The sequence below is a fragment of the Protopterus annectens genome, chromosome 16.part0 (genome assembly GCF_019279795.1).
Source record: "Protopterus annectens isolate FY-2018-M chromosome 16.part0, PAN1.0, whole genome shotgun sequence".
NCBI classification, from domain to species: Eukaryota; Metazoa; Chordata; order Ceratodontiformes; family Protopteridae; genus Protopterus; species Protopterus annectens.
The window spans coordinates 416,242,048-416,261,443 of NC_056750.1; the positions used below are offsets into that span (position 1 = coordinate 416,242,048).

Below are 19,396 nucleotides of genomic sequence, written 5' to 3' on the forward strand. Positions count from 1 at the left end.
GAAAATACTGAGTCAATTGTCCTTGTTTGTCTGGCATGAGATAAGCCATCTGGGCTGTTGTATTTAAGCTGGCACCCAGGAATATTATCTCTTGTGAGGGCACTAGTTTTGATTTCTTTTCGTTTACTGTGTACCCTAGGCAACTTAATAGCTTTTTTACAAATGCCAGATGCTGTAGAAGAATGTCTTTGCTCTCTGCTTGAATCAGGCAGTCGTCCAGGTATGGATATATTTGAATTCCTTTTTGTCTGCAAAATGCAATTACTGGTGCCAGGCACTTTGTGAAGACCCTGGGCACAGTAGATAAGCCAAAGGGCAGTACAGAGAATTGGTAGTACATTGAACCAGTTATGAATCTGAGGTATATTCTGCAATTTTGTCTGATAGGAAAATGCAGGTATGCCTGTTTGAGGTCCAAAGTAACAAGCCAAGCTTTCTTGCCCAACATGGGAAGGAGCTGTTCTAGTGTCAACATTTTGAACTTCGGAACATCCAGGTAAGAATTTAGAGTGGAAAGGTCTAGAATGGGTCTCCAGGCTTTGTCCTTTCTGGGTACTAGGAAGAGTCTTGAGTAAAAACCTTGTCCTTGTTCCTGCAGAGGTACTTTTTGAATAGCTTTCATGTCCATGAGAGCTGTAATTTGTTTTTGTGCCTCTGCCCATTGATTTTGTGGCAGGTCTGGCATTCTTTTTAACCTCGGTAAAGTGTGAAAGTGGAACTTGTAACCCTGAGACACAATATTCAGCATCCATTTGTCCCGGGTGATTGTTTGCCAGTTTTGTGAAAAAAGTGCTAGTTTTCCCCCTAAGGGAGCTGCCAACAGGGTAGAGTTTGGCATTGGTAGGGGGAAGTTATTGAGATTGTTTCCTGTAAGGTTGTGACTTGTCCTCACCTCCTTTGGATGTTTAAGCGTCCCACTGTCGTGGCCTGTAAGATCTTTGGGGCTGAGATCTGCCTCTTGGGCGTCTGTATCTGCCTCTTTGTGGTCTGCCTGACACTGGAAAGGACCAATTTTTTGTAGGCCAATTTCTGCTAAATCTTGGTGGCTGTACCTGTAAGAAATCTTTCACTGTTTGCATACATTTTGCCTTATCCTCCATTTTCTTTAATACTTCCTCAGCTTTAACACCAAATAAAATATCTTGCTGTAAAGGAGCATCTAATAGTTTAGCCTTGACATGGTCTGTTCTTTTAACCAAGCATGCCTTCGAATCACAGATCCTGTAACTGCTGCTCTACAAGAAGCTTCTAATGAATCAAAACCACATTGCAAAGTATGCTTTCCCACTTGTTCAGCTGCATGCAATAAATCCTGCATTTCCTTAAAATCAGGTTGTTCTGCACTTGTACTCATTTTCTGCTTTAACTGAGACAGTAAATATTGTTGATATTTAAGCATGTGAAACTGGCAGTTTAAAGCCTTCACTGCTAAGGTTGCAGAGGTGTAAACTTTTTCCCCCATCTGTCTAATGCTCTGGAATCCCTGTCCGAGGGAACTGGATTTTTGGCTGTGGAGGCCTTTACCCCTTTAGGACCCTGGGAAATAGTTTCTGTGTCAGCAGATGGGTTTTTGTACAGAAATTTGTGTGAGTCAGGGACTCTGTAATATCTGTCTGGCTTGACTGGAGCAGGGGGTAAAGAATCTGGATTTAAACTGGACTCAGAGAACACATCGTCCACAATATCCAACACTGGCAGAATAGCAAGGGGCCTATGTTGAGGTAATAAAAGAAAATCTCTGAGCCTTTTCTTGGACTCTGAGTAATCCTGGTCTTCCCAATGGAAATGCTCCCTCATGGTGTGCAAAGTTTCCCCAAAAGAATAATCCTCAGGAGGAGAGGCTGAAGGAATAGATTTTTCAGCATCAGAGTCCTCATAGGAGGTAAGGAATATCCCTGGTCTGAAGAGGAGTCTGAATATACAGAAATCTGGTCAGAGGAATCATAGTCTGTATCCTGCCTAGGCCTTTTATCAGGAGGGGGATGGGTACCCCTGATCAGAGTAATTAAGTCTTCGGACATTTTGAGCATCTGCTTTTTAGGCATGGAGGCCTGTCCAGGTGAATGCTGTACTTGTTTCTTTGTCTTTAAAGTTGCTTTAGACTGGGCTGTAGATGCAATGGTGAGATGAGTAGGTCTGAAAACACCCTCAGAAGCCGAAGCCTGCTCAGCGGCTCTGGACCCATCTGTAGGGTTAGTCTCCATAGGCCTAACACCTTGAGTATCCAGAGGCCTAGGTAACTCCACGTGGGAGTCGGTTGCGGCCTGTGGCTCTGAGGTAGTGGGTGTCAGGGGCTGGGAAAGCACCTCACTGAGAACCGGCGATTGGCCTAGAAGAGGCTTCGTCGTCCGTTTTGGGCCTCGGATGCCTGTCCTTATCCTTATCTTTGCATTTTTTGTGAATTCCGGTCGTCGGTTGTTCCGACGGCATGGTATAATTAAACCTTCGGCCAAAGTAATGGCGTGCAAAATCAAACAGACGTTTAATAGTGCGTTTATTAAAGCTAGCACAAAATCGACAACTAGTGACGTCGTGATCTGGGCCTAGGCATGGAATACAGTAAGAATAAAAATCCTTATAAGGTATTTGCTTCCCACAAGAAATACAATTATTAACTTTTACTGACATCGGTCTGAGGCAAGAAAACGTTTCCCCAACGGGGTACTTGGATTTACTGAAGACTTCGGATCTGAAATCAAATTTGAAATCTCAGGAGTCGGCTGACCGGCACTTGCAAACTGCTTTTGCTTCGGGCACATGCGGCAAGAAAGACTGAAGAAAATGGCATCGGCTGCATCTTATATACCCCTGGCGCACTGACGTCAGGGAAGAAGCGACAGCAACCGACGCCGGACCAAGACTTTGGAACTCTGGCCGACTGCGGGACCGCCTGAAGGCAGGATAATCCAAGTGTAATGACTGCAGCAGTGAAACACAATGAACATCTTTTATTTATGTATGTATTTGAAACTACACATACAAGAATTTGTGTTCTTTCTTTCATTTGACAGACAGGCTTTTCTTTAAGAGTAATGCTGGATTTATAACGGGCACGCTTACTGCTTGGACCAGTCAGCATATAGGTTTTTGAATCTTACTGGGCTTCAATTCATAATTCTTGTTAGCGCAACTAAGTTAGTTTACAAAGAAGAATTTAATATAGAATTATCTAGAGGATCAAAAGGATTAGATAAAATTATATGTAGGTAAAAACAGTGGTGATGTAGCATACAGAAAAGATAAGGAAGTCTTAACAGATTATTAGACATTTGCCGACAGCAAACTTGTGTGCATACAGTAGTATCTTGGTCAATTTCAGACCTGAAAAATATCTAGTAAAACTCATTTTAAGCATGCATAATCTGCTAAACTTCTAGCAATGAAACTCACATACATGAAAATGAAAGAAAAACAAGTTATACACGTCTTTAACCAATTACAAACGACATGAGCAAAAAACAAAACTAAGTCAAAAAATGCAATTCTAAGAGTTTATTAACCAGAGTAAAGAAGCCAAAAACACTTACTTTTGTCTTCTCCAGCTCTGCTTCATTATTTTTTAATGAAGTTTCTACTTCAACTCTCCTTTCTCTAAGGGTTCCAATCTCCTGCTCCAGTTGGCTCTAGAAATATAAAAACAATTTTTATAGCATGAACTTTGTAAGCAAATTACTATAAACAAGAAGTGAACTTGTACAATTAAAACCATCATATCAGTATAATAAAAAAGTTAGTCTGTTATCACTATTTCACAACTCAGCTATTTTTTGCTAGAAATACTAAAGTTCCCCTAGCAAACGGGCAGTGTCAGCCTTGCTCTACAACATTATGTTTGTGACAGACATAATTTTAAATAAAAGCAAGACAGCCCTGGCCTCCACCTTCATTTCTTCAAGCCAGAAGCCCAGCAGTAGCTAATACACAGACAGCAAATCTAAAGTTTGCAAACTGTAAGCCTTAGCATGTAGGGGACAGTACCAGTATTACAGCAATAACTTCTCCCTGTCCAACTATCTGTGGTTATTTTATTTATTTACATTTTTTTGTCTGTATTGCCTGCCAGTTATGAGCTTTTCTTGGCCAGCTAATTCATTTGTTCCCTCGTAACTAGAAGCAAGTTTCAGCTGCCATCATGAGATGGTTAGAGTTTTTTCTTTTAGTCCTATCTCAATGAATACACTTGCTGCTAATAAGGAAAGTAGGACATGCAATGGGTGTCAGCAGTGGAAGATTCCTCATTCTCACAATGGACATACACCAGCAACCAACCTCATCTACCAGCCATGAAGAATGGCACAGTTTCTCCAGCTTCCAATAGAGATATCATACCATACCCATGTGCTCCTTAGGAGTATGAAACCTTCCTCCTCCTCCTCAGAGAAAAGTGAGTGGGCCACACCCCTTTCACTCTTTCCCTTCTAGGCCTGGCTCTTCCAGTACCAGGGCCACTAATCAAATCCCCAGTTGTCTAGGTCACAATCAGGCTTCATCTTTCTCTGCACCACAAAGCTGGGCAATACTTGGGGTTATGGCGACTGCCATCATAGAAATGTACTACATTCATTAGAGAAGGGCTCTTGCAGCAGCATGAAAAATAGAGTACCAAACAGTACTACCTATTTAACAAGAAATAGGGTGGTGCTGGTGGCATGCAATGACATGCTTTGCAGAATATTCTTTCAATACAGCTATAAGCTTGTACTAAATGACAGGCTCGCATTACTGAATAAATGCGGGAGGTTAAATTTTTTTTTTATCCTTTCACCCCTCTGCCTGCCCACCATTAAGCCCTTTCTGATCAGCCAAGTCCATTCTTTCCAAATATCAGGGATGTATTCAGTACAATACAGGGAAAGAACAAACTAGAGAAGCCATCTTGTAAACAGCCATGATGGCTGTTTGTGCCTTTCTTTGAAATCCTAGTTGTTATGGCTCTTACCTCACAGCTGGATGAAAAGATAAGTTAAGCTACCTATATTACTATGAGGACTCACCATAATTTCATACACACCAGTATCTGCTCCTGCACACCTGCTAGTGAAGGCTATCACCAAATGGTAAGCCAAATCCCACCCCCAAGACATACCATATCCTACTCAATTTTCTCTGAAGGATATGGCTTGTCTTCATCCTGCCCCACCCTCTCCCCCAAGAAGGCCCCACCCATCGTCCTCTGCCTGCACTTTTTAATGCAAAAGCTTGTAACTGAACCCAGGCCACCTTTACCTTCTAAACCACCAGCACAAGCAACACAGCAGAGCCAGTTCTGAATAGATCCACTTCCTAGTTTGCAAGAGAAGTGACTGTAAGCCTAACAATTATTGCATCTATGATGATTCCTAACATTTGCAGCATCTGCTGTAAAGAAAATAAAAGAAAAAGCATGTAGTGACTGTTTGTAGCTAAAAGTTTCTGTCACTGTTATATACAATATGATAAGATAAGCAAATGTTTGGTCTTTCTGAAATCTTTTAAACTAGGATGTGCAATTTTTGAGACACCAATGCACCTACAATGAATTCTTCAACTCTGTATTTACAAAAAGGCAAATAAGGCAGACTTATAGCATAAGACAGTAGAACAGACATGATAAAACAGATGGAAAAGTAGCTAGGGAAAAGAACAGAACAAGTCCTTTGTTTTAAGATATGCCACAAGACTGAGATAAGGTGTCTTCCAGACTGTTAGAACTAGCAGTCGTGCTTGGTGAATTAACAAAATAACTCTAAAATCCCTCATTACTTAGTGAACTATTGCATTAAGACTGGGGGACTGAAGCTGTGGTTCTTTTACCTAAAGGTGAATCAAGGAAAGTCAGTTAATTATGGGCCTGTTAGTCTTACATGACTTCCGGAGAAAGTATCTGGAAAAATCCTGAATTTTTGTCTGGTGACCTGCCTGAAACCTAATTCTCTGCTAAATGGTAAGGAACACTCATTGGCACAGCCGAAATCTTGCCCAGTCCAGGCCTACTACTAGAATACTAGTTAACTGAATAAGAGAATTCTGTGGATTTAATGTATATGGACTTCAGCAAGATCTTTGGTACCGTACCTCACACAAAGATAGAGAAAAATTGAACAGGTATGGGAGTGAGGTATCACTGGAAATCGTGACAGGAAGTACTGAGTCATAGTTAAAAGAAAAAGTCAGAGATATGTTAAAAAATAACCAAAGCAGAAGAATTAATACCCAATCCAAAAATAGGACATGGAGTGTCAATACAGCTCAATGATGGGGACCAGTGATGCTGTGCATATTTTGAGAGGTGTCAAACTGGATTTGTAGAAATCTTAACCTGAAAGCTGATGACATGAAAACTGATGCAACAAGCATGGGCCAGCCACCAGAGAGACCTTTGCAGTTTGCACTGGTGAATAGAACTGGAGACTAGGATCCAGTATAAAAAAGTGTAAGGTTGTGAATTTTAAGGAGGACTCACAAAGACGTACAAGTTGCAGTGGTGTAATATCACACATTTATGTTTTTACAGCTTTTACTCTGAAGAAAACAAAGTTACACTTTGTCATCAACTGACTGTTTTGTAAATGTTGCACCCTGTCAATTTCCAAAGGCCATTTTGAGCTGAATTTCATGCTAATTTCAAATGACAATCTTTTTACTAATTTGTGACAGTCTTATGAATTGTTCAGTAGGAAAGCCCTGAACTGAATGGTTCCACTTTCATGGCATTTTGCATAGCTGAATAGGATTTAGGGAAGGTTGACAACAGAATCACGAATATGTTCATACCTGTCTGAACAAGCAAAATGATAGTCATTTTTTGTGTTCTAGCAAAATAATCATTTTATGAAAGGATTAATATTTATGTTTCTCACTTTACAAATATATATCAACAATATGATTCACAAACAAGCTGAGTATGTCAGCCTAACAAAATGCAAACTGTATATTATTGTGAACCACATCCAAAAACCACAGCAGCCATTAGGGTATATAAAAGTGTTTGTGGGACCAAGCAAAAAAAAGCTCTCTGAAAGAGAATAAAGTATTGCAACAAAGTTCATATATAATTTTGTCTCCATATAATGTACTCTAGTCTGTATGAGTTTAAACTTTGCATGTGTGAGCTTGGGGGTCATAATTCAACAAAGAACTTACCCATTCAGTAGAAATAGTAAGAATGTTCACTTCTGATGCAACAGAACTTCAAAAAATAGTATTCTAGGCCCTCACTAAAGTGTGCATAATGAGCATATGTTCAAACACAACATCCACAATAGAAACAGAGTACAGCACAAGATGACAGATTGCACAGTGAAGACGTAAACCCATGGAACTGGTTCTTACATATACAAGTGTAGTATCTTAGCTCCTTTTTTGATATTTCATTATGAATCTTTCAAGTAGTAACAGAGTTCAGCTACAGAACATATTTCAAACTAAGATTGTTGTATCCTTAGGGATTTCAGTGAAGCACAGTACTGAATATGACCCCACTGATTTAGTTGTTCAAAACTATTGCACGTTGCAAATTTGTTTATGAATTTGTTAACAAAGGTCGAACACTGATCCAGTCTTCAGCTCAGGTGTAAATGCACACAGTGTAAAAGAAGGTACATGACAAAAATGTGTACAATAAATGAAAAATGAGTACAAAATCAGTTTGAAGATAAGCAGCATAAGCTAGTACATACATAAATAAAAAAAGATATTGTTTTCTAGTGACACACACAAGATACTTATTTCTGATACAATGAGAAGACAGTAAAGAAGTAGTTTAAAACATTATGATACTCTGTATACTGAAACACACTAGGCCACTTGAAAAATGGAACAAAATAAATGAGACAAGAAAATATAACAAAAACTGGAGATATTTAAAAGTATAAAAGAGAGACATGGATATTGGAAAGAAAAAGATATATGATATGGTGCAATATTTAAGAAGATAATTTATTTATTTATATTTATTTCAGTTTGATTACCGGGGAAGTCCACTGGGCTATTGGGCCCATTTTCAGTGGAGGCCCGGGGAGAAAAGCTCCAAAACAAACAAACAAATCAATACATTTATATATACAGATTACAAAAATAATTTCAAAGTACATGCTAATCCATGTTCAAATTCTGAATTACAATGATAATTCCAGTAAACAAGTAGTCTAAGTCACTCTAAGAAATAAGTATCAGGTGGTTGTAACAGAAGAAACACAACAATTCCACTTTTGTTTTGAGAGAAAGGCAATACTTGGGATAATACTGTTTTTTTTTTTTGTGCTGGTCACTAAGCATAGTGCATTATAGAAAGGAGAACAGGTGCAGAATAGAAGGAGGTTAGTCTGGGGCAAATGGAGTAGAAAGTTTAGGTATTAAAGGCAGAGGAGTGCAGTTGCAAATTCTGTTATGAAAGAGGTAGGAATGAAGCAGAGTTTTGAAGTTGTTTAGGTTGGTACTGGTCCTAAGTGACAAGGGCAGGGCATTCCATTTCTTAGCAAGTGTAAATGATAAGAGAAGCTGGCCAGCAGGGCGTTGGGGTTTTTGAACTGTGATCAGGTTGTGTTGTGAAGATCTAAGTGGTCGAGAGGGGGTATAAGGGAGCAGGATATTTGTAAGGGCTGGGCAGTTTGAAGGGTATAGTAGTAGCTTGAAGGCTGTGGTGAGTTGGAGGAGGTTAAGTTGATTAGGAAGTTCGAGCCAGTTTAGGGTGAGAAGGGAGGAGCAGTAATGGGAAGAGGATTTTGCATTAGTGGCAAATCTGGCGATTTTTTTGTAGCATAGCTCAAGTTTGGATGTAAGAGAGGATGAGACATTAGTTAGCAGGGGGGCACCGTTTAGGAGGGAAGGAAGGTAGAAGCAAGGGTTAGTCTAGAGTGAGGAGAAGAGGAAGTGGTTGTTTCTATACAATAGACCTAGTTTTATGTGAGTTTTTTTGATATTCAGTTGGATATGTGTATTAAATTTTAGTTGATCATCGATAGTGACACCAAGAAGTTTGGAGGAGGATACAATTTCGATAGAGGAGCTATTAAGGCTAGTGATTAGGAATGACTGTTTGTCGAGAGAGGAGGATTTAGAGGGAGAGAAAAGGAGTATCTTAGTTTTGTTGGCATTTAGGGAGAGGTGGTTTTGTAGCATCCACTTTTCAGTGGTAGAGAAGGCACTTTGGGTTAAGGGCTTGGAGGTCTGTTAAGTTAGAGGCAGAGCAGATTAACGTTGAATCATCAGCGTATTGAACGATTTTAGTGTTGGGGATGCCCTTGTAGAAGTCATTTATGAAGATATTAAATAGTAGAGGACCGAGTATGGAACCTTGAGGTACTCCGGTAGGAGTAGGAAGAAAAGAGGAGGTAGCTTGGCCCCATTTCACTGCTTGAGATCTGTTAGAGAGGTAGCTGGAAAACCAGGAAAGGGATTGTGAGGAAAGGTTGAGATTTGATAAGTGGTTTAGGAGGTGTGTATGTGAGATGGTATCAAAAGCTTTGGATAAATCTAGAAGGACAGTGGATACTATATTACCAGCGTCACGGGCAGAGTTAACTGAGTGTAGGAAGGAGAGAAGGGCAGTGTTAGTACTATGTCCAGGGCGGAAGCCGTGTTGGGTAGGAGAGAGAAGCTGGAGCTTGGTGAGGAAAGGCAGGAGTTGTAGGTGGATACATTTTTCTAGGATTTTAGATATAGGGGAGAGAATGGCAATAGGGCAGAAGTTTGAGACTGAACAGTTTTTGCCACCTTTGTGGAGAGGGAGAATGTATGCAGAACGCCAAAGTTTAGGTACGTAAGATTCAAGTAAAGACCTGCTGATTAGGATGCTGATGGGAAGAGCAACAGCGTCGTAGACAATTTTTAGGAAGGCAGATGGGATGTTATCTGGGGCATTAGAGCAGGGCTTTAATTTAAGAAGGAGTTTTTTTATTTGGTTGATAGATACAGGTTTTAGTCTGAAAGAGGGTGGTTGAGAACTGTTTGAGGAAGATTGAGTAGTGGCAGGAGATATATGATTGTTGGGAAAAGTTTTAGTTAGCTCGGCAATGGAGGAGGAGAAGAAGGAGTTAAATAGAGAGGCTATTTCGAGGTCGGTTTTGCTGGTATCTGGACAGGGGTTGTTTTTAGTACCAGGTCTGAGGAGAGAGTTGATGGAATTCCAGAATTGTTTGGGGTTTCTAGCATGGTTTTCTTGAAGTTGAATGTAATAAGATTTTTTGTCTTTAACGATTTGTTTCTTGCAAATGTTTCTTAGCTGCTTGTATTTAAGGAGTGATTCAGGTTGTTTATGTTTATTGTAGGTTTTCCAGGTTTTATCTCTAAGGAGCATTAACTTTTTAGTATCTTTGGTGAGCCAGGAGGAGGTTTTAGCTTTAAGTCTTATAGTTCTGGTAGGGGCTAGGGAGTTAAGGACTGTTAAGAATGTTGAATTGAAATAGAGGATGCCTTCGTCTAGTGGTAGAAGTTTTAAAGGGTTCCAATTGATTTGTTTAAGTGAGTCAGAGAAGGAAGTGGGGTTGAAGTTTGAGAGGTTTCGAGTGTGAGTGTAGAGGTGGGAGTGGGGGGGGGTAGCTCGTATGGCAAATGCAGGGAGATGGTCTCCTAGAGGGTCTGAAGAGATGTCAGATTTTATGACTTTGTTTGGATGAGATATGAGAATCCAATCGAGTATGGAGCCTGGAGGATTGGCTTTGTTAGGTCTGGTAATGGAGTTAATGAGTTGGGTGAAATTAAATAGGTTGATGGTGATTGAGGGATTTGGGTTTGAAATTTTGTTCCAATCTATATTTACATCACCTAAAATAAAGGTTTCAATACTAATATTAGAGGAAGTCCAGGATAGGATGTCCTCCAGAGTATTAGTATTGTTGCCTGGCGGAATGCAGATGATGCAGATACTTTTATGGTCATTCATTTTTAGTATGCCGATTACAAGTTCAGTGTTATTGAATGATGGGATAGGGTTTGGGTAGGGAGTAATTAACAGGAGGCTGGAGTAGATTAAAGCAACGCCTCCACCTCTTTTATTAGGTCGGTCGGATCATAGAGAATGGAATCCTGGGGGTAGGAATTCTGAGTCATGAATGTGAGGTTTTAGCCAGGTTTCAGTGATGGCTGCTATATCAGGTGAGTTATGATAGAGCCAAGCATGGAAGTGGGATAGAAGAAAGTCAACTAATATATAAAAGCACATCTCCAGAGATATTTAAAAATAAATAACAGCGGCAAAGACACCAGGATATGGTGAACATCACAACAGAAAAAATCACAAAGAGGGAATGTATTTGAATGTAAGTATTTTACAGATGTAAAAATTAAACAAAGTGAAGTGACAGACCACCTGCGAATCGAAGGATTGAGTGAGGAGATTTTGATCCATTGTGATATTGCCTTTGTCAATGAGTGCCCACATGGGAAAGCATCAAACAGATCCAGGAAGCATCTGATGATATGCCTAAATGGCGATGCTTTAGATACTTCTGTAGGAAACTTGCATAAAAGTCCAGTTAGAATTATATAGCAGAAAAGAGCAGGAAACTCTGAAAACTGACACAGGCAATACTGCAACAGGTTGTACCAATGAAGCAGCAGATGGAGTGGGATGCATATGAAGATATGCCACAGGACAGTGTTCTAGAACCTTCTGTAGGAGATTCACTTCAAAGTCCAGCTAGACTTGTACAGCAATGGAAAAAGCAGGAAACACAGATCCAAGAGGATGCTCTCAGTCTAACAAAATGATCTAAGGGAAGACCTGTATGACTTAATAGAGACTGACAAACATATTAAGACAGATGAAAGAATGATAAAGACAGTAAACAAAACCCAAATGTTAGAAATTTGGCAAACAGATTAACATGTTAATTGGAAGTGTTAAAAGAAATTAATGTGATCTAAATGAAAGTTACATAATTACTATAAGGTTTGATCTGTGTTGTCTTCTTCCATACATATCAGCCTTTGGGTATTTGAATTCAATCTGATCAGACTGCAAGCAATCTTAGAATCTTCACACTCTGAAGCTCTGTCAGCTCTCCAATAATCCCCTACCTGCCTGAAGTTCCTCACATCAAGTTTGCCTAAAATAATCACAACTTGCTTATGCAAAAGTGAATTGGAATTAAAATCTGACAATAGCAAATATTTAACAAGTAGAGAATTGAAAAGGTTTTAAGAACAAACCTCAGGCTGGTTCACTAGATCTACTTCAAGCCCTGAAGGTAAGTGACAACTTGGTAAAGGTGGCTGACACGGACATAAGACAAGTGTCTAATTGTTATGCCAAGTACATAACTTTCATATACAGTGTTTTTTCATCTGCCTCAACGTTTGAGACATAGTCCCCAGACATTCAACTGGGTGGCCCTAGGAGAGAACATTAAGCAATATGCTAGAGCCAAATATTGACAGGGATGGATACTGTATGTCCAATCTGTAATAATTAATGAATTTTAGAGTACAAGTCCATGTTGCCACTGCAAAGACGTCATCCAGAGAACTGTGTCAGAAAAAGGCTGTAGGTATAGCTACTGTTTTGACAGAATGGTCTTAAGTTCTAAAAAGGCAAATACAATCAAAGCCATCTGGACAAAGTAACTTTTACAACTGGCTGACCATATTGTCTTAGAAAAGGACACACATTTGGTTGGATTTCCTAATTTTGTTTTATTTACATAAAATCTTAACTGACAATGCATGTTGAGACAATGTAGCATGTAATCTCCTTTCTTACTGAATTTAGGGAAGAAAACAGACAACTCAATGGAATGGTTCAAGAAAGATACAGCTGCCACATTAGGAAAGAAGGAAGAATTAGCCCTCAATGAAACTAAATTTGTGGAAGATAAGGTATGGATAGCAGTAGGACTGGGACTATAACTCAGAAACCCTTCTGGCAGAGGTAATTACCATGAGAAAGAGCGTCTTCCAGGACAAAAACATGAGGGTCCACTATAGCTGCAGGTTTGAATGGAGGTTCTGTCAAGGAAAGGAGGATCCCAAGGAGGAGGAGGATTTCTTATTTGAGATCTAAATAAAAAAAGAGAAGTTGTGTACTCACCATAATATTCCATCTATGTTGTCCATTTTTATTCTTCCTCAACAAATGAGTTCGGATCTGACCCTCGGATCCAACTCAGCTGCTTTTTACAGCTCATGGATACTGAAAACTCTCAAGCTCCTCCCTTACCCATAATGCCCTAGTTCCCCACCAAACCTCATATCTTGTTTACGGACCTTTTTGCTTATTAGAAACAAAGGAAAAAATCAGTATATGAGAAAACAGCATAAAAGGCATCTTCTCATTCTTCCAGATGTCATAAAAAATGATAGGGGGTTGGAAGGAGGGGAGTTGAAGAATGAAAATGGACAACACAGATGGAATGTTATGGTGAGTACATAACTTCTTTATCTAATGTCAATTTTCATTTGTTTTTCAACAAATGGGACAGTCCCCATAACCTGAATCCCAGGAGGACTCTAAGGAAGGATATTCCTGAGCACTGTTGAGCCAAAGGCTGCTGTTCCCCTTAGAGACCAGATCCAATTTGTAATGAACAATAAAGGCATGAGGATTAGCCCAAGTTGCTGCAGCACAAACATCATCTATGGAAGACATGGATAAAAATACTAAGGAGGCTGCCATAGACCTGGTTGAATGAGCTCTTACAGGTTTTGGCAAAGACATACCCAATTTTTTGTAGACAAAGGAAATGCAATCTGTTAGCCACTTGGCTAAAGTTACTTTGGTAACTGGCTTACCCAATTTTGATTCTGAATAGGAGACAAATAATTGATCTAATTTTCTGAAATTTTCCATCCTATGTAAATAGAAATGTAACTGTCTGAACCTCTAAGAAGTGTAATATGTATTCCCCTTTCTTTGTGGAACTTGGAAAGAAGCCTGAAGATTTATTGATGTTGGATTCTGACACCACCTTAGGAAGGAAGGATGGGTTGGTTCGTAACAATACCTACCTTTATGAAAAATCAAATAAGGAGTCTTAGAAGAAAAGGCTTGACATTCTGAGACTCTTCTAACACAGGATATGGCTACTAAAAAGATAGTTTTCCAGGGTAAAATTTTTAGTTCACACTTCGCTGATGGGTCAAATGGAGATTGAGTCAAAGCTTGTAAAACTAAATTCAAATCCCATGATGGAGTTGGATCTTTAAAAGGGGGTCTAAGAAGAAAGGTTTCCCCTTTTAAAGGCCCTACAAAGTTTTGAAGAAGTTAAGGTGAAACTGTTTACTCTTGTGTGAAAATTAGAAATGGATGCTAGTTATACTTTAATAGCTGAGGAGCTAATGCCTTCATTAAAAACTGTAGTTAAAAACTAAAGAACTTTAGGTACTGATGCTGAAAAAGGGTCAATGTCTTTCTGCTGTGCCCAAAAAAACAAATCTTTTCTATCTACTTTTATAAATCTTCCTAGTGGAAGGTTTATGGGAAGACAAACAAAATCAGAAATTGACTGGAAGAGATCACCCACTGCCATACTATTACAGCTTCTCCACACAAGGGGTAAGATCTGGTTCCTCCTTGTTTGTTGACGTACCAGACCACTGTTAGTCTGAATCATAATAGTCCTAGAAGGAAGGGAGTCTTGGAAGGCCTGTAACGTTAGGAGTACTGCTCTCATTTCTAGGACATTGATATGCATGTCGATCTCCTCTGGGGATCACGTACCTTGGACAGTCTTTCCAAAGAAATGCCACCCTCCCCCCAATTTGGGAAGCGTCCGTGGTCACTATGGCCTTGGGCTGAGGAAGAATGAAGGGACAGACTTGTAAAATCTGATCAGAGTAAATCTACCACAAGAGATCATTTTTGCATGTCTTTGTTATTCTGATCCTGGTAGACAAATCCTGGTGCAGAATAGACCACTGAGTCACTATGGTCCACTGAAGAATTCTCATATGGCAACTTGCTAAAAGAACCAAAATTTTCTCAGCAGACACTGACCCCAAGGCTTGGAAAATCAATCAAGCTGACAGAAAAGAATTTTGGATTATCTTTTTGACTTAAAACTGAATAGTCTGTACCCTTGCTAAGGAAAGGGAAGCTGTTACTGATACTGTATTGAACAAGACCCCAATGAACTCTAACACATGAGTTGGTTCTAGCTGAGATTTGTGGTGACCGATGGTAATTCCCAAGTGAGAGTACAGCTGAAATACATAATCTTGCACTTTCTATCAAAAGATGCCTGGTCAGAGAGGCATTGACCCAGTCATCCAAGTAGGGAAACACCCAGAATCCCTGCAATCTCAAGTGAGCTGCTTCTTCTGCCATGCATTTGATGAACACTCTGGGGGCTGTTGTAAGGCCAAAGGGTAGAGCTCTGAATTGGTAATGACTGGCACCCAGCCAGAAATGTAGGAATCTTCTCGATCATCTGTTTATTTTTATATGACAGTAGGCATCCTGAAGATCTACTGAGCACATCAAATCTTCCTTGTGCAGAAAAGGTAAAAAGGACTGAATGACCATCTGGAACTTCATGTATCAACCTAACTGGTTCAGATTGCAGAGATCCAGAATTGGTCTCCAGTCCCCTGTTTTCTTTGGCAGAGAAAACTCTCTCCACTACCTCAAAAGCAAAATACCCTGGACAGAAACAGAACAATGGTTCTGGGAAATGTGCTTCCAGATCGTCGGCTCCTTCCAACCTGAAGGCAGACCACTTGAGTGAGTTCCTCTCAGTTTCTTCAAGTACTCACTAATGCAGTGTTGTTGGACTGAATCACAATCGTACTTTTGGAGAGGTACATTTGGAATGCCTGCAACACTAGCTGAACTGCACTCACTTCCAAAACATTGATTTATAAGTGGGCCTCTGCTTGTGAAGAGGTACCTTCGACAGTCTTCCCACTGCAGTGTACCGCCAGCACCGGGAGGGAAGCATCTGTGGTCACCGTAGCTTTGGACGGGGGGGGGGGTTACAAAAGGAGGGCATAGAGAAACCAGAAGGAAGGATATCCACCAAGAGATGTGTTGGCTAGTCACACTGGTGAGGTGGACTGGAAAAACTGTTGGATGAGAATTAATGGACCGCTTTACTGACAGGGGCTACTGCCAAATTCTCGTATAGTATTTTGCTGGAAGAAAAAGATAAATTGCTGCTGCTGCCATATAGCCAAGGAGGCACTGAATGAGGAGAGCAGGTAGCTTTGGATGCAACAAGATCTGATTAGCTAGGGTCTGCATAGATGACAAAAAAATAAGGACATAAGAGCAGAAACCAAAGTATCTCCAATTGCAGAAAAGGTCAAAGAGGACAGATTACAGTGGTTTGGACATGTACAGAAAAGCAGAAGACAGGAAGAAAACAAGAGGAAGCGAGGGCGTCAAGCAAAGGGGTGGATGGATTGTGCAAGAGCAGACATGCGACAGTTAGGCATGAGTGTCAAAGAAGGCAGGAGAATGGCATTAAATAGAGAAATGGTGACCGTTAACACAACACCCCAACCCCATGTAGAAAATGAGAAAAAGGGGGATGATGATGACTACTGTGCAGCTAAACTAAACAAATAAAATGTTACTAGAGAAGTGAAGAGTAATGGAGGAAAGGAAGGGGAGGAAGGGAACAAGTAGAATGCCACCATGAAAGTATAAGATAGAGAAAACTATAAAACAACGAAGACAAAAAGCATCACTGTTGGAAGAATATAGATAAGGGAACAGATCATCAAAAATTCTTAGAAGGATTAATGTGGTAAAAGCAACACAATATTAAAAAAGAGATCAGGATTTATCATACACTATTTCCAATAACAAACTAAAAATGTCTGCACAAGCAAAGAGACTTGTAAGGTATACAGGCAAATATAAAGTAAATGTACAAAACAAACAATTCATTGACAGATCAAAAAGATTTTACTGAGAATTGGTAAATAAAGTAAACGCAATAAAACATACCACCAAAAAAAAATAAATAAGGCTTCAGATTCAATAAAGGCTACACTAAGTGTACACAATATGTATTCCAGAGCATCCCTACCACATTTTTGTGCTTTCTAGTCACCCAGAAAGATTACACTAAGTGTACTTGTAGTCTAAACTTTGTGGTAACCTTTACAAATTTCTGTCAATATTTAAAGCTACAAGAAAATCAGCAGGAAAACTAAAATTAGGAGGAAGAAGGTGCAAGTTATGCATGTGTTGTCTGTTCACTCAGAATGGTGTACACTTAGTGTAGATGCTAATGAATCCCGGGGAAGTACATTTTGAAGAAGCATTTACAAAGACCCTGTTGAACACAAAAGATTCTGAACAGATTTAACATTTAAAAGAAACAGTTTATTTATTTATTGACATTTGATTACTGGGAAAGTCTGACTGGGTAGAAGTCCATTTTCAGTAGAGGCCCAGGGAGAAAATCTCCAAATTAATACAAAACACATTTAAAGAACAATAATTTTACAAACTTCAAAAATAAAATAAAAACATCTGAAGTTTAAATAAGTACAACAAATTAGACATAATATAAAACCATTGGTTAAGAACTGATACAAGGTATATGACAGTCATTTAATATTTAGAGAAATTTTAAAAAGTTTGTAGAGAAATTAAAGATAAATTAGTCTAATACAAATAAAAATTGCAATATGAAATGAAGGAAAACAGGCTTATGGTATTATTTAGAGAGAAAGTCAGGGAAGAGGATTAGATAGCAGTAAGGAAGTACGTGAAGAAGGAAGAGTAAGGAGGTATAAGGAATGAAAAGGTACTTGAGAGCGCAAAATTCCAAAAAGGGAAGGCATCTCTGATCGGTATTAGCAAAAAACTACGGGCACTCATAAAATCGTCTAAGGCCAGCTTCGAGAGAAAAATTGCACAGGACACTAGGGATAATCACAAGGCTTTCTTTAGTTATGTTAGGAACCTGGGTGGGAATTCCCAGATATGCTCAGAATTAGTCCAAAATGACAAAAAATACATCGAACCCACAGACATTGCCAACATCCTAGCTGACAGGTTCAGCGCAAACTTCTCACCCCCCCTCCCCACCAAAAGGACAAATATCTATCCCAGCAGAGTGCTGCCCCCCTGACACCTCAGATGCTCAGGTAAGAGCCGCCCTCTCCAAAGCAAAAAACACAGCATCAATGGGACCCCAGACGGTGTCCCGGGCTGCGTCCTACATGAACTCCAAGAAGAGCTAAACCCAAACATAAAACTACTGTTCAGTCTCAGCCTTACTACAGGATATGTACCCAAAGCGTGATGTACAGCAACAGTGGTCCCTCTCCACAAAGGTGGTGCCTCAATGGATCCTGGAAACTATCACCCAATAAGCCTGACTAGCTTGGTCTGGCAAAGCTATGGAAAGGATCATCATGGACCTCATAAATAAAGATATTGGGGACCTACAGACACTGGATCCTACCCAGTTCGGCTGTGTTAAGGGCAGATCCTGCCTCTTAAACCTGGTCGATTTTTTTGAAACAGTCACCAAGGCCATTGACGAGGGGAAGGTGGTCTACACAGCCTACCTGGACCTCGCAAAAGCCTTCGATACAATACCCCACTCGGGCATTATAGATAAGCTCACCAGCTTAAATATAAACCCCTATGACACTAGATGGGTTGCAAACTGGCTCAAGGACAGAACCCACATGGTTAGAATTGCTGGAGCCATGTCAGACTCCAAACCAGTTACAAGTGGCATCGCACAAGGCTCAGTCCTGGGACCTCTCTTGTTCGGTATATATTTCCCGGAGGTACAGGCCAACACGGAAGGACTGTGGCTGACCAAGTTCGCAGATGACTGCAAACTGGGCACCATAATCGACTTTCCAGCCAACACAAGCATCCTCCAAAAGGGCCTTATAGAAACAGACAACTGGTACCAGAGCCATGGCCTCAAGCTAAACGCCAAAAAGTGTATAGTCATCCCCTTTGGCAAAAACAAAGTGCCCACAAATTACCACAAAGGTGGTAATCCATTAAGTACAGAAGAAGTAATTAGGGAACTGGGGACCCAAGTTGATAGCAATCTCTTATTTGACAACCACATGGCCAAAGTGGTTAGAAAAACATTTTATGTAGCCCACCTAATCATGAAGGGATTCACATCTAGATCAGGGGAGGTCATCGTGCCTCTTTACTCATCCCTCATCAGGCCCATAATTGAGTACAATGCCCCTTTTGGGATGTACCTTACCAGACACCTGCAGCAACTGGAAAGACCCCAAAAGTACCTCACCAAGAGGATCAAAGGGCTCAAACAGATGCCATATGCTGCCCGGTTAAAGAAACTCCAGCTCTACTCAGTGGCATACCGCCTGCTCAGAGGCGATCTGTGCCTGATGTATAAAGTCATGTCCAACCCGGAATTAATGGACATGCTGCACCTCAGAAAATCCAAATCCCATCGAGCTACCCACTTGAGAGACTTGAACCTCAGCACTGAAATAAATAGGACATGCTGGAGGGACAGATTCA

At 40.2% G+C, this 19,396-nt stretch overlaps 1 protein-coding gene across 1 annotated transcript in view; it reads right to left on the bottom strand.

Moving 5' to 3' along the window:
• The window catches only part of GOLGA1 (golgin A1), a 2,378,923-nt gene that overhangs the window by 570,297 nt on the left and 1,789,230 nt on the right, over positions 1–19,396 (bottom strand). Inside the window, exon 18 of the mRNA XM_044058132.1 lies at positions 3,528–3,623. Within this exon, the coding sequence (XP_043914067.1) occupies positions 3,528–3,623 (96 nt within the window). The remainder of the gene's footprint in view (positions 1–3,527; positions 3,624–19,396) is intronic.